This window comes from Ranitomeya variabilis, chromosome 1, assembly GCF_051348905.1.
Source record: "Ranitomeya variabilis isolate aRanVar5 chromosome 1, aRanVar5.hap1, whole genome shotgun sequence".
Lineage (NCBI taxonomy): Eukaryota > Metazoa > Chordata > Amphibia > Anura > Dendrobatidae > Ranitomeya > Ranitomeya variabilis.
In genome coordinates, this window is record NC_135232.1 from 1,089,962,539 (window position 1) to 1,089,975,040 (window position 12,502).

The 12,502-nt window shown below is 42.7% G+C and overlaps 1 protein-coding gene across 1 annotated transcript in view; it reads right to left on the reverse strand.

The window, feature by feature from the left end:
- The window catches only part of NCAPG (non-SMC condensin I complex subunit G), a 78,344-nt gene that overhangs the window by 15,756 nt on the left and 50,086 nt on the right, over positions 1–12,502 (reverse strand). Inside the window, exons 15-18 of the mRNA XM_077280001.1 lie at positions 11,974–12,155; positions 10,783–10,957; positions 10,522–10,683; positions 6,378–6,507 (exon numbers count right to left, since the gene is read on the reverse strand). Of these exons, the coding sequence (XP_077136116.1) occupies positions 6,378–6,507; positions 10,522–10,683; positions 10,783–10,957; positions 11,974–12,155 (649 nt within the window). The remainder of the gene's footprint in view (positions 1–6,377; positions 6,508–10,521; positions 10,684–10,782; positions 10,958–11,973; positions 12,156–12,502) is intronic.

Sequence of the window (12,502 nt, forward strand, 5' to 3'; positions counted from 1 at the left end):
AAAAAATGGAAATTTGGCGAAAATTTTGAAAATTTTGCAATTTTCCAACTTTGAATTTTTATGCCCTTAAATCACAGAGATATGTCACACAAAATACTTAATAAGTAACATTTCCCACATGTCTACTTTACATCAGCACAATTTTGGAACCAACATTTTTTTTTGTTAGGGAGTTATAAGGGTTAAAAGTTGACCAGCAATTTCTCATTTTTACAACACCATTTTTTTTTAGGGACCACATCTCATTTGAAGTCATTTTGAGGGGTCTATATGATAGAAAATACCCAAGTGTGACACCATTCTAAAAACTGCACCCCTCAAGGTGCTCAAAACCATATTCAAGAAGTTTAACAACCCTTCTGGTGCTTCACAGGAATTTTTGGAATGTTTATATAAAAATGAACATTTAACTTTTTTTCACAAAAAATTTACTTCAGCTCCAATTTGTTTTATTTTACCAAGGGTAACAGGAGAAAATGGACCCCAAAAGTTGTTGTACAATTTGTCCTGAGTACGCCGATACCCCATATGTGGGGGTAAACCACTGTTTGGGCGCATGACAGAGCTCGGAAGCGAAGGAGCGCCATTTGACTTTTCAATGCAAAATTGACTGGAATTGAGATGGGACACCATGTTGCGTTTGGGGAGCCCCTGATGTGCCTAAACATTGAAACCCCCCACAAGTGACACCATTTTGGAAAGTAGACCCCCTAAGGAACTTATCTAGATGTGTTTTGAGCACTTTGACCCACCAAGTGCTTCAAAGAAGTTTATAATGCAGAACCGTAAAAATAAAAAATCATTTTTTCACAAAAATTATTTTTCGCCCCCAATTTTTTATTTTCCCAAGGGTAAGAGAAGAAATTGGACCACAAAAGTTGTTGTACAATTTGTCCTGAGTACGCTGATACCCCATATGTGGGGATAAACCACTGTTTGGGCGCATGGGAGACCTCGGAAGGGAAGTAGCACCGTTTGACTTTTCAATGCAAAATTGACAGGAATTGAGATGGGACGCCATGTTGCGTTTGGAGAGCCACTGATGTGCCTAAACATTGAAACCCCCCACAAGTGACACCATTTTGGAAAGTAGACCCCCTAAGGAACTTATCTAGATGTGTTTTGAGCGCTTTGACCCACCAAGGGCTTCACAGAAGTTAATAATGCAGAGCCGTAAAAATAAAACAAAAAATTTTTCCCACAAAAATTATTTTTCAGCCCCCAGTTTTGTATTTTCCCGAGGGTAACAGGAGAAATTGGACCTCAAAATTTGTTGTCCAATTTGTCCTGAGTGCGCTGATACCCCATATGTGGGGGGGAACCACCGTTTGGACGCATGGAAGGGCTCGGAAGTGAAGGAGCGCCATTTGGAATGCAGACTTAGATGGAATGGTCTGCAGGCGTCACATTGCGTTTGCAGAGCCCCTAATGTACCTAAACAGTAGAAGCCCCGCACAAGTGACCCCATTTTGGAAACTAGACCCCCCAAGGAACTTATCTAGATGTGTTGTAAGAACTTTGAACCCCCAAGTGTTTCACTACAGTTTATAACGCAGAGCCGTGAAAATAAAAAATCTTTTTTTTTCCCACAAAAATTATTTTTTAGCCCCCAGTTTTGTATTTTCCCAGGGGTAACAGGAGAAATTGGACCCCAAAGGTTGTTGTCCTATTTGTCCTGAGTACGCTGATACCCCATATGTTGGGGTAAACCCCTGTTTGGGCACACGGGAAAGCTCGGAAGGGAAGGAGCACTGTTTTACTTTTTCAACGCAGAATTGGCTGGAATTGAGATCAGACGCCATGTCGCGTTTGGAGAGCCCCTGATGTGCCGAAACAGTGGAAACCCCCCAATTATAACTGAAACCCTAATCCAAACACACCCCTAACCCTAATCCCAACAGTAACCCTAACCACACCTCTAACCCTGACACACCCCTAACCCTAATCCCAACCCTATTCCCAACCGTAAATGTAATCTAAACCCTAACCGTAACTTTAGCCCCAACCCCAACTGTAGCCCTAGCCCTAACCCTAGCCCTAACCCTAATGGGAAAATGGAAATAAATACATTTTTTTTAATTTTTCCCTAACTAAGGGGGTGATGAAGGGGGGTTTGATTTACTTTTATAGCGAGTTTTTTAGCGGATTTTTATGATTGGCAGCCGTCACACACTGAAAGACGCTTTTTATTGCAAAAAATATTTTTTGCTTTACCACATTTTGAGAGCTATAAATTTTCCATATTTTGGTCCACAGAGTCATGTGAGGTCTTGTTTTTTGCGGGACGAGTTGACGTTTTTATTGGTAACTTTTTGGGCACGTCACATTTTTTGATCGCTTTTTATTCTGATTTTTGTGAGGCAGAATGACCAAAAACCAGCTATTCATGAATTTCTTTTGGGAGAGGCGTTTATACTGTTCCGCGTTTGGTAAAATTGATAAAGCAGTTTTATTCTTCGGGTCAGTACGATTACAGCGATATCTCATTTATATTATTTTTTTATGTTTTGGCGCTTTTATACGATAAAAACTATTTTATGGAAAAAATAATTATTTTTGCATCGCTTTATTCTCAGGACTATAACTTTTTTATTTTTTTGCTGATGATGCTGTATGGCAGCTCGTTATTTGCGGGACAAGATGACGCTTTCAGCGGTACCATGGTTATTTATATCTGTCTTTTTGATCGCGTGTTATTCCACTTTTTGTTCGGCGGTATGATAATAAAGCGTTTTTTGCCTCGTTTTTTTTTTTTTTTTCTTACGGTGTTTACTGAAGGGGTTAACTAGTGGGCCAGTTTTATAGGTCGGGTCGTTACGGACGCGGCGATACTAAATATGTGTACTTTTATTGTTTTTTTTTTTTATTTAGATAAAGAAATGTATTTATGGGAATAATATATTTTTTTTTTTTTCATTATTTTGGAATATTTTTTTTTATTTTTTTTTTACACATTTGGAATTTTTTTTTTTTTTTAACTTTTTTACTTTGCCCCAGGGGGGGACAATACAGATCGGTGATCTGCCAGTTTGCATAGCACTCTGACAGATCACCGATCTGAGAGAAGTGCAGGCTGCTTCACAGTGCCTGCTCTGAGCAGGCTTCTGTGAAGCCACCTCCCTCCCTGCAGGACCCGGATCCGCGGCCATCTTGGATCCGGGTCTGGAGCAGGCAGGGAGGGAGGGAGGTAAGACCCTCGCAGCAACGTGATCACATCGCGTTGCTGCGGGGGGCTCAGGGAAGCCCGCAGGGAGCCCCCTCCCTGCGCGATGCTTCCCTGCACCGCCGGCACATCGCGATCATGTTTGATCGCGGTGTGCCGGGGGTTAATGTGCCGGGAGCGGTCCGTGTCCGCTCCTGGCACATAGTGCCGGACGTCAGCTGCGATAGTCAGCTGACACCCGGCCGTGATCGGCCGCGCTCCCCCCGTGAGCGCCGCCGATCGCGCTGGACGTACTATCCCGTCGGCGGTCATACGGGCCCACCTCGACGGGATAGTACGTCCGATGTCAGAAAGGGGTTAATAAAAAATTCGGAAATTGTTAAAAGAAAAAACAAAAATGTGACTTTTGTTGCCACATTTTAGCCGTAATTTTTTATTTTCGAACATGGAGCGGGCTTATTTTTATTTTACAGATCTCTCTTTGGTGTAGGTACGATGTTTTGATCACCTCCTACTGCATTTTCTTACTGCTACGGTGGCCAAAATACTGCAATTCTTTTGATTTTTTTTGTTGTCGTTACGTTACTTACCAATCAGATAATCAATATTGCCTTGCGCAGGCGTGTACTCCGGAGGACAGAGAATGAACTTCAATCCAATATTGCGGCCAGCATGCAGCCAGCGGGTAAGGAAAGAGTGAATCAAACACCCGAAAACCCCGCCCATATGACCCAAAACTGGTCCCGCCAAATTCAGGTGACAGGTTCCCTTTAACCAAAAGGAAGACCTTAAGACTCAAGAGACGCTTTGTATTTCTTAAAATGGATGCCTGCACACGTCACAGAGTAAACTATTTTGCTATCAACTTTAGATATGTTTGCGACAACAAAAAAAATTGTTACTAAGACACTGGCAGTAAAAGATACTAAAGCTCATCACAGCAGCCAGTTTCTCCAGACTTTAGTGGAAAAAGTTCTGCAAGATTATGAACTCAAAAAAGAACAGGTTCTTGCTATTGTAAGGCTACTTTCACACTAGCGTCGTGCACTGTACGTCGCTATGCGACGTTGAGGCGCAACGACGCTAGCAGTGAAAGCGCCGCACAACGGGGGCGGCGGATGCTGTTTTTCTGCTGCCTCATTGTGAGGTGCGGGGAGGCGGGGGCGGAGTTCCGGCCGCGCATACGCGGTCGGAATTGCTGCACACAACGCACAAAAAAAACGTTACATGTAACGGTTTTTTGTGCCGACGGTTGCGACGTGTGGCATTGCGTCGCACTGCGTCGCTAATGCTAGTCTATGGAGAAAAAACACATCCTGCAAGCACTTTTGCAGGATGCAATTTTTCTGCAAAACGACGCATAGCGACGTGCAGTGCACGACGCTAGTGTGAAAGTAGCCTAACTGATAATGCTTCAAACACGATAGGTACAATTAACCTGATGAATGAGAATAATGAAGGTGAACAGCAGCTAGAAGAACATTTCAGATTCAGCATGTTGGAAGGCCACAGTCCTGTTGCCATAACAGAGGAACAAACAGATTTTACTACGGAAGGATAGCAAAATGATTCTTTACAATTAGATCTTGTTGAAGCTGCTTCACACCTCTTTCCTATTCATCACATGCACTGTGTTGTGCACACGCTGCAGATGGCAATAAGAGATAGTAAGCAAGAGGGACATGCTGAAACTCTGATTACCAAAGTGAAGAAATTGGCTATTGCTGCCAGAACCTGTAAAATTGATCCCATCTTCAAGAGACGTGCTGGAAAAGGGGCAATTGTGGATCAAGCCACTCGGTGGGGCAGCACCTATTTAAAGGGAACCTGTCACCTGGCAAGATTGCATTGCGCAGGCGTGTACTACAGAGGACACAGCATGAACTTCAATCCAATATTGCGGCCAGCATGCAGCCAGCGGGTAAGGAAAGGGTGAATCAAACACCCGAAAACCCCGCCCATATGACCGCAAACCTGTCCCGCCAAATTCAGGTGACAGGTTCCCTTTAATGATTGAGCGATTGCTTCAGCTGAAACCCTTCCATGTAGATATGGCCAACCCTCAGGTAACACTACATGAAGGTCAACGGACACAGGTGGCTGAATTGAAGGAATTGCTTCATCACCCATTTACATTGACTAAAAAGTTACAAGCTGAAGATTTAACTCCCGACATTTTTTTTTTTTTTTTTATAAAAGGAGTGGAAGAACTTGTTTTGCCTGTCTCAAAGAGGATGTTTAATCGCAGATGGCATTGCTGCTTCAATGAAACGGAGACACTGCTATTAGAAAATAAAATTCTTCTGGCAGCTGTTTATGTGGACCAGAGTCATCGTATAATGCTGGATGATCAACAGCTTACTAAAGGAAAAGAAGCTTTGATTGAGGTAGCAGTTAGGATGAGTGGGCTACAGGACAGCCAAGAGCAAGAGGACTCGAGTCCTGCCAGTGCTGCTGCTGCCGTTCCTTCATCCTCATCATATTAGGAGTTTGATTTCGACAAGTATTTGGATGACATGGAGCAGGCAAAGCGTTGCTGGAGGGAAAAAGATTCCACTCCCATAGAAAACAGATTGACCATATTTCAGCAAAATTTTTCACTTGCAGTAGTATAAGAGTTCAATCGTTCATCAAAACTAACTGTGCACGAGGCAATTCCTTTATACCCTGAAATTGTTAGAGATGTCGCTCATGTGGGTACTGCTTTGCCACCAACCCAAGTTAGTGTGGAGAAGTTGTTCTCTAGCCTTAAAATAATTAGGTCAGATGTGAGATCATCTATGAAGGAGGATCTGATGGAGGCGATACTACTTCTCAGAACAAATTCAAAGACTGCACAAATGCTATTCAGTAAGTTTTTGTTGAAAACTTTTCCCTCACTTACTGCAAAGTCTATAATAAATTGTAAATATGCAAAGTTTTTTTTTGTTGTTCTAAAGTTGTATTCCAATAAATATTTCATGTTCTATCTAAATGGCTTGATTATTGCATCATAATAAAGATTAAAAGCCTGATGTTACCATTTTACTACAGTATATTTTTCACTTAAACATGAGCCATGTATAAGGGAGTCGGTGTCATGGGAATTGAGTCGGAGGTTTGGCTTACCGACTCCACAGCCCTGGATAACACGTGTCGGCAACGAACAACACAGGCAAATAATCCTAGTGATGATGCTGCAAAACAAGCCCTTACATTCCGGCTAGTACATTACCTTCCCCGCTCTGTAGGTCATTAGTTGCAGTGGCTTCTTGAGATAGTGCACTCCGCTCCTTTGGGTCCTTGTTACACAGCTGCATCTTGACCTTTTCCATTGCTCTTAAGCAAACTTTATCAGTAATATCCTAAAAAAAACATTGCAAGGTATAAAGGTTAGAATCTGAGCGATTCATGTCCGTGTCGGGTATGGCTGGGGATCTCACACACGAGGGGTGCAGTTAGTCACGGCTGATGTAAAGCCAAGCATAGTTTTCAATGTGGGTGCAGTGTTTACAGGTGAACTACGACTATTTTACACATTTCATGGTCGATTGTTTCATTGGACAACAAAGGTAATGTTTCCTTAAATGTAAAGCGTGAATCCTCCATTATTGTCTGCCTTTTTTCCCCCCCAGGCAAACGCTACATAACCAGCCCCTAAAAGCCTCACATTTCTCTATGAATGAGCAAAGGACCATAGATTAGGAGGCTGTAGTCCGAAATGGGGTGAAAACGTCCCACCCACCAGTCAGCTGACCTTGTAGCCGATTAGGTCACTGCCACTTCCTGTCTTGAAGCGGGAGCAGCACCCTTAGAGGAAGATGGGTGGTTTGATGGCAATATGCCTTCATTTTTCCCATTCTATCGAGTTGCAAAATAAAGTGGAAAAGCCGTTTAAATGTTTTCCCCAGCTCTGCTGTATCTGTGAGAATTTGTTTTATTGCTATCCATTATACAGTAGGTGTATAGAGCAGGTGAAATAACACACCGCCAATTTATAAAGTACCGTATTTTCTGGTGTATAAGACGACTGGGCGTATAAGACGACCCCCAACTTTTCCATATAAAATATGGAATTTGGGATATGCCCGCTGTATAAGACGGGGGTCATCTTATACGCCCAGTCATCTTAGGGCTTGTTTCCACTTGCGAGAAACACGTCCGTGTCTCATGTGGAAACCAAGCTCTGGCGCCGGCACTTTGGAGCAGAGCTGTGCAGCTCCATGTGTTCCTATGTGGCCGCACGCTCCGCTCCCAAGTGCCGGCGCCACAGCTTGGTTTCCACATGCGAGATACGGACGTGTTTCTCGCAAGTGGAAACAAGCCCTTATACGGCGTGTGGTTCCCAGGGTCTGAAGGAGAGGAGACTCTCCTTCAGGCCCTGGGATCCATATTCATGTAAAAAATAAAGAATAAAAATAAAAAATATGGATATACTCACCCCTCCAAGAAGCCTGGCTGTCACCGCTGCGTCTGCCTCCGTTCCTAAGAATTGCAGAGTGTGAAAGACCTTCGATGACGTCGCGGTCTTATGATTGGTCCGTGACCGCTCATGTGACCGGTCACCTGACCGTGACGTCATCGAAGGTCCTTCTCGCTCTGCAATTCTTAGGAACGGAGGCAGACGCTTGCAGCGGTGACAGCCAGGCTTCTCGGAGGGGTGAGTATATCCATATTTTTTTTTTTTATTATTCTTTATTTTTTACATGAATATGGATCCCAGGGCCTGAAGGAGAGTTTCCTCTCCTTCAGACTCTGGGAACATCCAGGATCTCTCCCTGCACACGCAGTACCCGGCGTATAAGACGACCCCCGACTTTTGGGACAATTTTTAGGGGTTAAAAAGTCATCTTATACGCCGGAAAATACGGTAAATATATTTGTAAAGGTGCTGCTGACATGAAACTCTCACTAGATGTCAGTAGCAACCCATCCAATCTATGCAGGCAAATAATTTATGGGCATCTATGGTTAGATTTAAGTCATGTAAAAGAATGAGTGGTGCAAAAACCCACGGCAAGCCACGATACCAGTTGAAATCTATCAGCAATTAGAAAGCACCGTAATCCTGCCACTTAGTGAAAAATTAATATCAGCTGGTGCAACTGATGGCATACAAAAAGGTGTCTCATTATCAAGTTGCCACACAACAAGCATCTCTTTATTTGTAAAACCAGTTAGCCATCTCAAGACCTTCGCAAGCTTATTGTCGCAAAACATACTGATGGCATTGGTTACAAAATAATTTCTAAACTACTGAAGGTTCCAGTGAGCACTGTTGGGATGATAATCCGGAAGTGGAGAGAACACAATTTCACAATAAAAGAGCCAGGTGCTCCCAGCAAGCTATCAGACAGAGGATGTAAAAGCATTATCAGATGTGTCCAAGAGCCAAGGATCGTCTGTGGAGAGCTGCAGAATGACCTGGAATCAGCGGGTACAATTGCTTAAAAAAACAACAATATGTAATGCATCCGGCCTAGAGGATACTATTAAAAATTAATAGTACTAATTTAGTTCTAGAATCACTAGTCAGATACGTTAGCTAGCACTCTTACTAAAGGATGGGAATGCTTTTTTGTAGTTTGTAGTACCTTGATAGGTGTTAGGTTTGGATTTGGTCTCTTGCTGCTCTCTTAAAGACAGAAACAAGGGCCTTTATTGCTTAATATACACAGTATGTAATGCACTCAACCTCCATTGCCTGTATGAATACTGACCGCGCAAGCTGAACGAAGAGCATGTTCAAGCGCATTTACATTTTGACAAGCCTGTGAAATACTGGGAGAATGTAGTCTGATCAGATGAGACCAAAATCTAAGTCTTTGGATGCCATAATACACCATGTTTGGAGGGCAATCTGCATATCAACCCAAAACCACCATACCAACAGTGAAGTTTGAAGGTGGGAACATTATGGAGTGGGGCTCTTTTTTTAGCATATGGCACGGTCAAACGTCATGTGACTGAAGGAAGGATGAATGAACAAATGTACCAAGATATTCTTGATAAAAATCTGCTGCCATCTACCAGTATAATGAAGATGAAACGAGGGTGAACACTTCAGCAAGACAATAATCCCGAACACACAGCCAAGGAAACGGAATTGGTTTCAGGGAAAATAAATAAAGCTGCTAGAATGGCCAGCCAATCACCTGACCTGAACCCAATAGAACATTTATGGAAGGAACTAAAGCTCAGTTTATAGAAGCAGACGGAACCTTCAGCATTTGAAGAGCATTTGTGTGGAAGAACGGGCCAAATTGGTGCAGCAATACATGCGACTAGCTTCTCCATACAGGAGGAGTCTTGAAGCTGCCAACAACAAAGGCTCTTGTAAGAAGTAATAATTAAATTTCAGTAGGCGTGGTCAATAGTTTTTCCTTGTGGCATTTCTCATTCTTACACAAGTTATGGACATCTATGGTCTGATTCCTTTGCCTATGTGGATTTGCTGGGTTCTTACAAAAATCTGATGAGAATAACATGTCAATAGCACCTTTAGAAATATATTTAAAGAAAATTTGTGGAGTGTTCAATACTTATTAACTATGAAAATACAGCGGGTGCAATAACTGGCAAATGAGCGTTCAAAAGAGGACTAATTACGGGCCTGTATAAAGATGCTGACAATCACCAGACAAAGGAGGAAAGATTATTCGTCGGGTGATTAGATCATATATGCCAGCTTAAAAATCATTGCTGTTCGCAGCATATCGCCCTATGTAAGACAGGGGATGAGCTGCCGACATATTTCTGGGTACAGAAAGATCGTATTCATAATGATCATTCTATTCCTGTATGTTTTCATACAGAACCCGACCAGTGTTTAACTCCAGAGTTGAGCGAATTTGTTTGGATTAGGCTCCGAATACGATCGGCAGCGAACAAAATTTTTTGCAGTATTCGTCGAACACAGCCAAACGTCATTGGAGTCAATGGGAGTAGACATTACCGAATATGTTCAGAACCGAACATCAAACATACATTCAGCACGAATAGGGAACCAATGTGGCATGAATATGGCAGATTCAGATTCAGAGACCAAATCCGAACAAATTCGCTCAGTTCTGTTTAACTCATACAAGTTGATCGATGCTCATTGATGTGCTGATATTGGTCCACACAGCACATAAAATATATTTTTCAATTCCCTGTAGAATAAAAACAGCAAGATTATTGCATGCCGTTAGCACTAATAGGAGCCAAGAACACATGAAATCTGCATGTTACGAGCGTCTGGAGACTCTTCAGGGTTTGTTTTTGGAGGAAATAAATACAGACTCCAATCCACTATAAAGAAAGTTATGAATTCGGCACATAGCTAAAATGAGATTTGTTCCTAAATCCCCCTAAGGACAATAAAGGTAACCCCTCACCTCCAAAGCAGCATCCAGTACAGGAAGCAGGTCTTTTGCAAACTCTTTCGACAGTTCGAGGGAACACAATGATTTTGCATAGATGCGAACATCTGGAGAAGTGGGATCTTTCATTATTTCGTTGCAAATTTTAAGAGCCAGGTTGTCGTGAACGGTGGTGATCTGGAAGAGGACAAGTCAGATTATCTTACCAGGAAAAAAAGATACCAAAAAATTGCAGACTCATTGGATCACTGCAACAAGGGCCAAGATCACACTAACCTGGTAGTCCGGAGGATTTTTCGCTTGCTGCTTCAGGCCGCTGGGTCTTGTAAGATCCACTAGGAGCTCAGCAACATTGTTAGCATCCACGTCAGCCAGCGGTGAGGAGGCCGGAGCATTGAACAGTGTTTGTAGGGTGGGAAGGAACGCCTCTGCGAAGCAGTCCTGATTTGTTCTATGGGACAACATGGACATGTTATCAAAAGGGATAAAAAAGGTAAAGTACATGTTTTATATTTAAAATGAATGTACAATAGTAAGGTTGGGGAAAAAAAAAATTATAGAAACGTTACGATATAAACTTTTGTTTAAGAAGGTTCTAAATTTTTTTGTTCATGTATTAACATATTTAAAGCGAACCCGTCACCAGGTTTGGCAGATATGAGAAATGGCCACCTTTTTTCAGGCCTGACATACAGCATTCTATAATGCTGCTTATATACCCCCAACCCGACCTCCGAGGCAAGAAAAAGAGCTTTTATTATACTCGCCTACAGGGCGGTCCAGTCAGAGGGGTGTCGCTGGTCCTGGGTCTCCCTTCTTGTGATGCCATCCTCCTCCTTGCTTCTGCGTACTTCTCTGCTTTGACAAAGGCAGGAAAAAGTACTGCAGTGCGCAGGCGCTGGGAAAAGTCAAAAAGCCCTGGGCGCATGTGCACTGCAGTAATTTTCCCTGCCTTAGTCAGTGCAGAGAAGTATGCCTGTGCCTGATGCCGGTGAACACTGGATGACATAGGGATGCATCGTCCACATGAAGCAAGAAGGAGGGCGGCATCGCAAGAAGAAGGGAGACGCTGGACAAAGACAAGTGACGCCTATCGGACCGGACTGTCCCGCAGGCGAGTATAATATGTCTTTCTTGTCTTGCAGGTTGGGTTGATGACAGATGTACAGCATTACAGAATGCTGTGTATCAGCCCTGAAAGGTGGTGGCCGTAGTTTTGATTCTGGATCGAACAGTTGCAACAAAGTGTAGTGCGATTCATGTGCATAGGGTTATGAAATGCTTGTGTACTGGTAGGGATTTTTGTGCACACTGCAGGTGCAAAAAGTCTAAGCAGACTATGATATCAAGTTGCAAAAGGGTGAAATCTTCAACTAAATCCCTCCAAACATCACCTTATTTGTAAACCAAGATGAACGTTACTTTTTGAAGGTATTTGGTCAATGGGGAAAAAAACAAAACACTCACCGACAAGAATAAGCAAATACGGGAAAGAAAACCCCCAGACAGTGGCGCAGCTTTGTATCCTCTTCTGTCACTGGATTGTACCAAAGCAAAACTAAACGAGACAAGAGCTTGGAGCTGACCAGTCGTCCGGAGAACATAAGCTTTGCCAGGCCCTCAGCAGTCTCCGTCCTTATTTCTGGAATCTAATGTCAGAGAAAAAAAATGGAATATACAGACACAACCAAATAAAATTTCTCTAGTGTGAATTGCATTTAACAAGCATGTCCCAACTCCAGTCACTGTAATTACAGTCTGAAAATTAAATGCAATGGGGTAAAAGGAAGAATTAGGCTTTTGCTTTCTATGTAAGTAACCAAAGAGTCAGCACAGTCTAGCTGTAGAGCTTGCCACTTAAAGAAGCACTACCATCAAAATATTTATCCACTTAATATATTGCAGTTATATAGCTCTGTGTACTTACAATTGCTCATTTTGCCTTTCTACTCAATTCTTCACTTTTCCATTAGGTCTATGACATTATGTCATTAAA